This window comes from Podarcis bocagei (assembly GCF_964188305.1).
Source record: "Podarcis bocagei genome assembly, chromosome: 4".
In the NCBI taxonomy this organism is placed as follows: domain Eukaryota; kingdom Metazoa; phylum Chordata; class Lepidosauria; order Squamata; family Lacertidae; genus Podarcis; species Podarcis bocagei.
In genome coordinates, this window is record NC_138128.1 from 93,175,603 (window position 1) to 93,187,400 (window position 11,798).

Here is an 11,798-nt window from a genome sequence, read left to right on the forward strand (position 1 = left end):
ATATCTATCCAAGTCATAACTGACAGTCCGGGGGGGGGGGGGAGATGACAGAAAGCAGATCATCTTCTGTGTACAAACAATAGCGCTTAGCTGATAAATGAGTCCCCTTTATGGGTATTTCCATCGTCATAGGATTGTGTCTTACATCAGAGCACATCGGCGCCGTTTGGAAAGTATTTCAAGGAACTTTGGAGCTGTAGTGGGGGTGTTAATATTTTGCTGCAGGAATCTAGGAAAACACTTTACAAACCTCCTTCCCCTCCCCCTCCAAGCCTCCTATTAGGCATCCTAAAATACATATTGTCGCTGGCAAGGAAATGACAACGGGACATCATTAAGCAACAATGACCCCCCCCAAAGGAGAACATAGATTCCATCGTGGGCTTTCATGAGCCATATGTGCTCGTCGGCATGTTTATAGAATCTTCATTAGTGAAGAGCCGTAATAGATAAGGGACTGAAATGTTAGCATCAATCGCTGAGATAAGGGCAAGTGTATGACCAGTCTACTTGGCAATTCACAAGGGTCTGGGGCTGGGGAAAAGAGCGGCCGCAACACAGCTTCAGAAAGCGTCTAGCTTTTGGTTTTGCTCCCCTACTCACTCCTCAGACTCTAATCGGACAAGACGTTCCTGGATCTCTGTTGGCGTTTCCCCCACCGGAGAACGAAGCACATGCAAAATGTACTGTTTTGGTGCCTTGGCTCTTTGGAATGTCATCTTCGTCCACCTGACCAACAGCAAACCTGTGGATGTTAGGAGTGGATTACTCACTGCGGGAAACTCTCCCGAACACTCTGGTGACCTTGGGAATATGGATGAAGAGGCCCCTTTTGACTTTCAGGCTTTCCTGGAGAATCTGAAAGCTGATTTCCTGAGGAACCTGAACTTATCAGAGATACCTTCACAGGAGAAGATGAAAGAGGAGCCACCCCAATTCATGATTGATTTGTATAATCGATATACCAAGGACAAGTTTTCCAGCCCCATATCCAACATTGTCCGTAGCTTCAGTCCTGAAGGTATGAGGGTTTTCTTCCACAATGTGTGGGCTTGGTTTTCCCGGTGGGTAGGAATCCTACAGTGGAATCCTTTGTGTGCCTACTCAAAAGTAAGTCCTATTAAGTTCAATGGATCTTACACTAAGTGTTTGCGAAATTGCAGCTGTAGTTACTTGCTCTATCAGCAAGCCTGATCGTTCTTCACTTTTCCTTATACAGTGGTACCTCAGGTTAAGTACTTAATTCATTCCGGAGGTCCGTTCTTAACCTGAAACTGTTCTTAACCTGAAGCACCACTTTAGCTAATGGGGCCTCCTGCTGCCGCCGTACCACTGGAGCCCGATTTCTGTTCTCATCCTGAAGCAAATTTCTTAACCTGAAGCACTATTTCTGGGTTGGCAGAGTGTGTAACCTGAAGCATATGTAACCTGAAGCGTATGTAACCTGAGGTACCACTGTATAATATAAAAGATGTTGTTTTCTTTTTAAATCAAGAAGAAATCAGATACCAGCAATAAACTGATAATGTAATTTAGGGCTTGCTTGTCAAAACATCTCTGGCATTCTGCCCCTGCCAACTGGACAGCCAGCCAACCCTTCTGAGTTTATTCCTGATGTCAATTGTCTCCCCAGTGAAGGTTCCTGTTTCTGACAGTGACCAAATCATGATACTTCAATGGGGTTTTAAAATTAGCGGTAGTTTTCATGAAATTGTGGTTGCCACATGTCCAGAATTTCAGCCAGGCTGTAATGTCTGGGGGAATTCCATGTTAAAGAGTACCGGTAGATATTTTTGAGATTTTGCAGGGGGGGGGGACTTTGGGGAAAACTCAAAAACTCAACAGTGTTGCGCCCCCCCAAAAAAAGCTCAGCAACTTTGCCAAAAAACATTTTGCTCAATAACTTTTATGTCCAGATTTTCAATTATTGAAATATGACAGCCCTATTATATAAAAAAACAACCCCAATCTGAGCTTTGAGACCATCTTTATTTGCTTTGCTTCAAGGGAGACCCGAAAATGCTTTCCTCTTTGCACCAATGTGAAGACACCTTAGGGTGCTTTTTTAAAAAGTGAAACTAATAAAAAGAATAGCAACTAGGACCACATTTCAGGAACAATTGTAGGCGCCAGTTCCTGGGGGCCAAGGCACTTTGCCCCGCCCCCCAAGTTTTTTGGGGGTTTTGGTTTTTTTTGAGGGCCTCCTCAATGTTCAGAAGATGTTCAGCTCTACTCCCTGACTCCTTGCATGCGATGTCAGCACATGGCGTTGGGCCCCCTGGGAACGCTACCAGGAATAGAATTCAGATAGCAAAATAATTATGATTATTAAGGTTATTGGTTTGTTTTGGTTCTGGTTATGTATTTTTTGTTTGCTCTCGTTTTGCATTACAGTGGTACCTCGGGTTACATACGCTTCAGGTTACATACGCTTCAGGTTACAGACTCCGCTAACCCAGAAATAGTGCTTCAGGTTAAGAAATTTGTTTCAGGATGAGAACAGAAATCGTGCTCCGGCGGCGCGGCAGCAGCGGGAGGCCCCATTAGCTAAAGTGGTGCTTCAGGTTAAGAACAGTTTCAGGTTAAGAACGGACCTCCAGAACAAATTAAGTACTTAACCCGAGGTACCACTGTATTATGTTGTCAACCGCCCTGGGATCTTCAGATGAAGGGCAGTATATAAATTTAATTAATTAATTAATTAATTAATAATAATAATAATGAGATAAAATGTGCTCTGCAATTCTATTCGCTTATGACCTTTACAAAGAGGAGCTCCAAAAGGGGCAGAAAGTTAAGTGGAAACTCTCTCTGCCCCTGCCCCCCAAAGTGCATGCCTGAATTACTCCACTCATCCCTTGCCCTGTCATGGCGCAGTCCTCATAGAAGGCCATTAGGTAAAGGACCCCTGGACAGTCAAGTCCAGTGAAAGGCGACGGTGGGGTTGCAGTGCTCATCTCGCTTTCAGGCCAGGGGAGCCGGCATTTGTCCACAGACAGCTTCCCGGTTCATGTGGCCAGCATGACTAAACAGCTTCTGGCGCAACGGCACACCGTGACAGAAACGAGAGCGCATGGAAACGCCGTTTGCCTTCCCGCTACAGCGGTACCTATTTATCTACTTGCACTGGTGTGCTTTCGAACTGCTAGGTTGGCAGGAGTTGGGACAGAGCAACAGGAGCTCACCCCGTTGCGGGGATTCGAACCACCGACCTTCTGATCGGCAAGCCCAAGAGGCTCAGTGGTTTAGACCACAGTGCCACCCGCGTCCCACAAGGAGGCCATTACGAGGTAAATGGAAGGAGGAGCAGAGAAATCAACCTGTGATTTCTTGGGCTTTATCCAGTTTGGCTGCTGAGTGTGCATTTGTTTGATTTGTGCCACAGTGAAGTCCTTCGCTGCTTGTTTATGGGCAGATAGCTGGCCAATAAGCTACTAAATGCTAGTGGCTAGGATATATAATTTGTTCTGTAGTGCCTGAAACTGATCCATGCTTTAAATCGGTGTGAGACCTTTATGTATAAACTGGGATCAGGGCTGGCCTTACCATTAGACAGGGTGGGACACTGGTCTCAGGCGGTAGATGTTGGAGAGCAGTGACAGTAGCCCTCAGCTGTTCCTCTTGAACCCCCAAGGTGTTCCTCACTGTTGCGGAACACCACTTAGTATGTTATATGGCTTCTCCTGGTTCTCTCCCCCCACCAAAAAAATAATCACCCTTCTGCCTCAAGCACAATGGAGGGTGCCATTGCTAGTACGGCTGGTGATTCTGCTGCCAGCCCAATTAACAGGCAATCAAGCGTTTTGGGAAAAGCCTGGGCTTTTTTCATTGATGCCCTCCCCACTTCCAGGGCAGGGAAGGGGGGTCCATTCATCCTGAGAGAAACACAACAAGCCCGTAACCTCCAACAGTTCTCTGATGAAAATGTTGTTGTTGTTGTTTAGTCATTTAGTGGTGTCTGACTCTCCGTGACCCCCTGGACCAGAGCACGCCAGGCACTCCTGTCTTCCACTGCCTCCCCCAGTTTGGTCAAACGCATGCTGGTAGCTTCAAGAACACTATCCAACCATCTCGTCCTCTGTCGTCCCCTTCTCCTTGTGCCCTCCGTCTTTCCCAACATCAGGGTCTTTTCCAGGGAGTCTTCTCTTCTCATGAGGTGGCCAAAATATTGGAGCCTCAGCTTCAGGATCTGTCCTTCCAGTGAGCACTCAGGGCTGATTTCCTTCAGAATGGAGAGGTTTGATCTTCTTGCAGTCCACGGGACTCTCAAGAGTCTCCTCCAGCACTGATGAAAATAGGGACATCCTATTCAATCGTGGTGGTGGTGATGGTGATGTTTATGATATTTATACCCCACCCATCTGACTGAGTTGCCCCAGCCACTCTGGGCAGCTTCCAACATACAGTGGACCCTCCAAATATGAATTAAATTCATTCCGGGGGTCCGTCCGCATCCTGAAAAGTCCGTAGGCAGAGGTGCTGCTTCTGCACGCAGCGCGATTGAGCGCTTCTGCCCATAACCCGAAAGTTACATATCCAGCATGGTACGTAACTAGAGGGTCCCCTGTATATAAAAACATAATAAAACATTTTTTAAAAAAACTTTCCAATTCAGGGCTGCCTTCAGGTGTCTTCTAAAGGTTGTATAAATACTTATTTCCTTGGCTCGGGGGCCGCATAACTCCATACCCTCCAACATTTCTCCAGTGAAAACAGGGACGTCCTAAGGAAAAGTGGGACATTCCAGGATCAAATCAGAAACCAGGGCGGCTTCTGTAAATCCGGGACTTCTGTAAATAGGGACACTGGGAGGGTCTAGATCTCTCTCTCTTTGCCAGGCAGTTTTCTTTTAATGCACTGAAATCATTCCAAAACAATAGGAGATGGAGGCTTTAGATACTGAACCTCGCTGTCATAGCAGGTCTGTTAGAAATATTAAAAGAATCCCTAATTTCACCCATAAAATGTTGTCTACTGGCTGCAAGCAGAATATTCATTACTATTTTGATTTACATTAGAACTTGTAAAACCACCAGCAGCAAGACATCAATTAAGATGCAGGTTAAGACCTATTCCTAATAATAACAAACAGTAAAACAACAACAACAATAACAACAGTGCTTTTTTCTAAAAAAATGTTTAGGGGTACTTTCATTTTCCTACTCATATTGAAATACTGCCCCTCAATGAGGCCAAACGTAGATTCACAAAATGTTTAGGTGAATGTTTTTCCCCAGAAAAAAGCAATGATGATAATGATGGTGGTGGTGGTGGTGATATTATTTTTATTTTATTTTATTTTATTTTATTTATTTTATTTTATTTTATTTTATTTTATTTTATTTGTACCCCGCCCAACTGAGTGGGTTGCCTACATTTCATATCTCCCACCCTGCAATAACAGAGAGCTATGGTAACAATAGGGACGCAGGTGGCGCTGTGGGTTAAACCATAGAGCCTAGGGCTTGCCAATCAGAAGGTCGGCGGTTCGAATCCTCGCGACGGGGTGAGCTCCCGTTGCTCAGTCCCTGCTCCTGCCAACCTAGCAGTTCAAAAGCACCTCAAAGTGCAAGTAGATAAATAGGTACCGCTCTGGAGGGAAGGTAAACGGCGTTTCCGTGTGCTGCTCTGGTTTGCCAGAAGCGGCTCAGTTATGATGGCCACATGACCCAGAAGCTGTACGCCGGCTCCCTCGGCCAATAAAGCAAGATGAGCGCCACAACCCCAGAGTCGGTCATGACTGGACCTAATGGTCAGGGGTCCCTTTACCTTTACCTTATGGTAACAATGCTTATCAATTTTCTCCCACAGATATTGCCTCAGGGGAAATGGATCCCTTTCAGAAATACATCTTGCTTTTCAATGTCTCCATCCCATGGCATGAAGAAGTCACCAGAGCTGAGCTTCGGATCCACACTGCTTGTCAGGAGGAGGCAGAGTGTTTCTCTCGCCTTCAGGGAAACGTGGTCATCTACGGCAGTCAAGGAGGGGATCCCTGGGAGAAACCAAAAGAGGCCCGATCTTTTCTAGTCTCCAAAGAAATCCACGAATGTGGCTGGGTGATGTTTGATATGTCTGGCACTGTGAAAAGATGGGTCAAGGCGGAGAAAGCAAGGACTACCAGCCAGCTACAGATCACCGTGGAAAGCCATGTTCAGAGGGAGCCCACCTGTGGGAAGCCGAGCATCAGTGTAACACCCGAGTCCAACCGTCTGCCCTTGCTGATAGTGTTTTCCAACGATAATGGCAACAGAATCAAGCAGAACCACAGGGAACTTCAGGAAATGATGGCACACGAACAGGAGAGCGTGCTTAAGAATGACACTGTTCACAAGCAGAATGCGTTGCCTGTCGGCGGAACCCACCGTTCTCCATCTAGAAGCAAACGCAGTGTTGAAAGCAACCACTGCCGGAGAACGTCTCTTCACGTCAACTTCAAAGAAATTGGCTGGAATTGGATCATTGCGCCCTCGGATTATGAGGCGTTTGAGTGCAAAGGGGGCTGCTTCTTTCCTTTGACTGATAACGTCACCCCGACCAAACACGCTATCATCCAGACCTTGGTTCACTACAAGAACCCCAAGAAAGCAGCCAAGGCTTGTTGCGTTCCCACCAAGCTGGAAGCCATTTCCTTGCTTTACAATGACGATGCCGGGACGCCCACTCTGAAATACCAGTACGAAGGGATGAAGGTAGCAGAATGTGGCTGCAGGTAGGAGAGCAGAGGACCTCTCCTTCATAACTGAACCAAGCGGTGGAAATATCTCTGCGGATATTTCATAGAACGGCACTTGCTGGAAATAAATGGCTGAGTATGCAAACGGTTGTCTTCCAAGCTGACACCTACCTTTCTCTCTCTCAAGAGACAGACAGACACACAGAGAGAGAATCTGAGACCAAAACTGAAAAATTGGAACAGCTACCGCTTCTCTTAGGCCTATTGAATTAGCAGGTCCCCTCGATGCCCACCCACGGTATTGCAAATGTGTCTAGTAGTAATTGAGTTTGATGCATCTCACGGTCCATGCTAGATCTGCTTAGGACATTGGCTACCCAATCCACATGCATTCATGAACTTCTAATTGTGCCTTTTTGCGGTGTTTCTTCATTCTTCCTGAGGCTGAGCATGGAAGTATTGGCAATTTGAGGCAGTAGTCGTACGAAACATTTCGTTTTGTCATCATGTCCGTTGCGTTGTAACCATGTTCCTTCCCATTTTCCTTTCCCCGTGACAATGTCGAGGTCTACATCCTGTTTCTAAGCCCATATAATACCATCTCCCCTCTTTTGTTTTCCAGAATATTGACGTTTTCTCGTTTCAAATTATTATTTCCCTACATTTGCCAGATAGTAATAAAAGATACACTTAGCAGCTTGAAATTCTGCAGCACTTTAACCCAAAGGGGAGCTGTTGAGACGGCAAGTACAAAGTCTTTAAAATTTTGTCAACAAGCTATTTGGCAGAGAAGGGGAGCGAAGGTGAGGGAATTTAATTTAATTTATTACCCACACTTTGCCCTAAGGCATAGCTGTCAACTTACAGATTTGAAAATAAGGGACCAGCAGCCTCGGAAATAAGGGCTCAGCAGCCAAAATAAGGGATTTTCCAAGCACAGGTAGGTTCGACTTCGGAGCCCCTCCAAGCCAAAGGCAGAAAGCCCAGTCAACAGCCAAACGAACCCTCAAGCGGTGGTTCCCACAGCGCAGCAACCCGGCAAAGGGGATGCAGCAAGGAAAACCACCGTCACCTCTCTGCTGGGAAGCGCTGAGCAAAGGCGAGTCCCCAGGCAACGCGGCCGATTTGATCGGCACAAGGCATGCAAGCTCCACCCCCCAGTCGTTCTTAGACTCCTTATTGGGTGAGCAACACAGCCAAGCAACACAGTTGGAGCCTCCCTCCTCCCTGGCCAGAAGGGAGGGAGGGAGAGGAGCTGCTTCCTTTGAAACCCGGGAAATTTAAGGGACATCATCAATAAGGGACAGCAGCGGGACACAGCACTGGGATAAGGGAGTTTCCCGCCAAATAAGGGATGGTTGACAGCTATGCCCTAAGGTCCTAAACTGTGGCTGCAGAGACTGGTAATTCGTAACTGCTGCCTCTTGTGTTGCTGTTTTGCTGTATTAGCAGCACTGAAGTGACCTGCCTGGGGTGCAAGCCTGGGCAGTGTGTCTGGGGGTCTTGGACTGCTCAGACAACAGGACCCACCACTCTCAGCCTCACTGATGTGGTCCAAAGGAAAGCAGAGCAATATGCTTGACATCAGCTAGGCTGCAGGAGTTGCCAGAAAGAGGGACCCAAGGTGCCATCCAACCATCTTAGGGACTTCACTCTGGATTTGCGTAGGGCCTACTCCCTTTCTTCTCCCAGAGATATCTGTCAGGAGTGCGTGCAGGAGCCAGGCCCTGTGACCGGTAGGGCTTCACAAGACTGGGGCTTTCCTAAGTTTGTTCTGAAGAGGCAAGGCGTGGCCGCACAGGTGAGGCCAATTGGTAACTCACAGTACCTGGTGGCAAGTGCCGGGAAGGGATATAAGGTCAGCATTTCCCTTTGGCTCTTGGCCACAGCAACACACTTCCTGCCTTGCTGTGTTTGGCTTCTTGAGTCTTGGTTTCCTGACCCTCGGACCCTTGGCTTCCGGACTCCTGGCTTCCAGACACTTGTTCCTGCTCCCACCCCACCGTCTTGCCCCCGGTCCCGACATTCTCCGCCAGGACTTCGACCGCCTGTAAACCGGACCGTGACAATATCCCGCAAGGCAGTGGATGTTTAGGACCAGAGTTTACCCTCTCCTAGATGGGCTGCCTTCCCAGATGTATGAGCTCCATCTGCCCCTCACTTCTGTCTAAAACAGGCACCCCCAACCTTCAGCCCTCCAGATGTTTTGGACTACAATTCCCATCACCCCTGACCACTGGTCCTGTTAGCTAGGGATCATGGGAGTTGTAGGCCAAAACATCTGGAGGGCTGCAGGTTGAGGATGCCTGATCTAAAAGCATGTGCAGAAAAGGCCTTCTTGACCATTGGTACCACTCTTGGTTTTGTCCACTCAATCCACCAGAGCCTGTCTTTGCATGCAACTCATTGGCTACTCTCAGCTGGTTTTGGTGGCCAGTGGAAGCCGTTCCACAGGATATGACCACTGTCCCATGTGGACAGCTTCTAGGTGCCACAGGTGAGAGCAGAGTGCATGGTGGAGACCAAAGGTACACAAACTATCCCAGAAGAAGCATGATGCGTCCCCACCAGAACAATTTAAAATGCGGCATTCAGGGCAACTTATGATCACCCAAATGTTGTTGTTTAGTCGTTTAGTCGTGTCCGACTCTTCGTGACCCCATGGACCAGAGCACGCCAGTCACTCCTGTCTTCCACTGCCTCCCGCAGTTTGGTCAAACTCATGCTGGTAGCTTCGAGAACACTGTCCAACCATCTCATCCTCTTTCGTCCCTTTCTCCTTGTGCCCTCCATCTTTCCCAACATCAGGGTCTTTTCCAGGGAGTCTTCTCTTCTCATGAGGTGGCCAAAGTATTGGAGCCTCAGCTTCACGATCTGTCCTTCCAGTGAGCACTCAGGGCTGATTTCCTGAAGAATGGATAGGTTTGATCTTCTTGCAATCCATGGGACTCTCAAGAGTCTCCTCTAGCACCAGAATTCAAAAGCATCACCAAAATAGGATGGGTCTTAAAATAGGCATGCCAGGCATTTGCCTTTTGAACTTCTGAGGGTGGTGGAGCTACCAAAAGTCCTCTGCCCCAGGGCTGAGCTTAACACCTGAGAGGGTCTGTAGGGAATGAGGTGCTCTTTCAGGTATTGGGGGCCTGAGTCGTTTAGGGCTTTAAACATTAACCCCATTGAATTGGGTCCAGAAACAAACTGGCGACCGGTGCAGCTGTTTTTAAACAGGAGTGATGTGAGATCTAAATGTAGCCCCTTCCAAACAGCCCTGCTCCCCCTTCCAAGCAGTCAACCACCACGATTTTTAGGTTTTAAGGACACATTCTGCACAGGAAGCCCCGGCCTGGCAGCTGGACCAGGGAGGGGAACAGCATGCAAAAGCACATCATCAAGATACTCAGCCCTTAACCCACCAATGTGTGCAGAAACCTTCTTCCGCCCATGTCGTAGTGTCCTCTAGGTGCATCGGGGCATAGTACATTTGTAATTGTACTTTGAATAAAAATTAATGTATGTATTCTTTGGAATCCACCACTGAACTGTGTTGCAGGAACACCCCCCCCCCAATCATTCAGTTTGTACAAACACGACACACACACACGTCATACACAACGTTTCTGTTATAAATTCATAGTAAATCAACCATACATCGGATTTACACCGGTCCACTTTTATTTTATTCCATGAAGAAAGGACTATCAAAGGGGGATGGTTTGATACAGGATAGCCATAATCCCTTAACCATACCAGCAAATACACAGGAGCCCTACCCAGTTGGCATGACAACCTTGATGGTCCCAGACAGAAGATCATCAAGGTTACAAAGGACTTGCATATGGGAGTGGATTCAACACGGACTGGAACAAAGGACAATGATCAGATCTTCCCTCTGGGGGCAGGAAACTGCCAACTCCCCTTTGTCCTCTGGAAATGACTCATGGGGAGGGGGAAAGGGGGAACCAGCCAGGTGACAAGATACTCAGGTTACCTCCACAACCCCTCCCTCAACCCCTCCTTTTTTGTGATGTAGTTGGGATGTAGTTGGGATGTAGTTGGGATGTAGTCTTAGGGGTGTAGTTTGGGGGATTAGTAACTAATAAAAGTTGGGGTCTTCTTTTGTTCTGGACTTCCATTTTGCTTCATCTTGTTGCGGGTGGGAGTCCTGTCGTGACACTATTCAATAAAGGCCAAGCCTACAGGCTGCTGTTTTGCTCCAAATTGTCCTGGTTGGTGTCTTTGTTTTTGTCCAAGGGAGCCCTCGGGTTTTTCTGTGAACAGCTGGGAGGCAAGGCAGCTGTGGCTTCTTCATTCTCCTTCCCTCCTTCCTTTTGACAGCTTTCTCTCCCACCTGCAGTAGTAGGGAGGAGGACTGTGTGATGTAGTGGTTAGAGCAGACTTTCTCAACCTTTGATCCCTAGAGGTTGTGGACTATAACTCCCATCATTCCTAGCCAGCATGGCCAGTGGTCAGGAACTGATGGGAAATGTAGTTCAAGAACACCTGGAAACCCAAAGTTGAGAAAAGCTGGGTTAGAGTGTCAGACTGGGAAACAGATTCATAATCCCCATTCAGCCATGAAGCTCACTGGGCGACGTTGGGCCAGTCACAGCCTCTCAGCCTAACCTACCTCACAGGCTTGTCGTGGGGATTAAATGAGGAGAGGAAGAACCACTTTGAAGTCCTTGGAGAAAAAGGGAATAATATGAATGCAATCAATCCATCCATGCATCCACAGCTGCTTTTCTGCTGCAGCAACAGTTACCGTATTTTTTGCTCCATAAGACACACTTTTTTCTTCCTAAAAAGTAAGGGGAAATGTCTGTGCGTCTTATGGAGCGAATGCGTGGTCCCTGGAGCTGAATTGCCCAGGGGCGAAAAGCAGATCATGCCTTTTTTTTTTTTAGAAAGAGGGAAAGGGGTGTTGAAACAAAGCCGCTGATCGTTTGCCGATTGGGGAGAGAGATAAGAGACGCTAAAGATAAAGGAGGCTGCCTGGGAGGGGGGAGGCAAAGACAGCAAACTTGCAAAGGGGGAAAACAGGAAGACTAAAGCAATAAGGAGAGAAATGAGAAGAAAAGGAGGAGGAAAAAACTGGTCCAGCTAAGGAAAGGACACTAAGACA

The 11,798-nt window shown here is 47.5% G+C and overlaps 1 protein-coding gene across 1 annotated transcript; it reads left to right on the forward strand.

Annotated features, from left to right (window-relative positions):
- The first annotated feature begins 538 nt into the window (after positions 1–538).
- Positions 539–7,380, forward strand: GDF2 (growth differentiation factor 2). The gene is made up of 2 exons (XM_081191806.1): positions 539–1,021; positions 5,812–7,380. Exons 1-2 carry the CDS (start codon positions 682–684, stop codon positions 6,714–6,716), a joined length of 1,245 nt encoding a protein of 414 aa, XP_081047932.1. The 5' UTR covers positions 539–681; the 3' UTR covers positions 6,717–7,380.
- The last annotated feature ends 4,418 nt before the right edge of the window (positions 7,381–11,798 follow it).

Bases quoted from the DNA above. Each gene is read 5' to 3' on its own strand.
- GDF2 (XM_081191806.1), top strand. From the start codon at position 682: ATGTACTGTTTTGGTGCCTTGGCTCTTTGGAATGTCATCTTCGTCCAC. The intron at 1,022-5,811 runs GTATGAGGGTTT...TTTCTCCCACAG, and splicing joins CCGTAGCTTCAGTCCTGAAG to ATATTGCCTCAGGGGAAATG.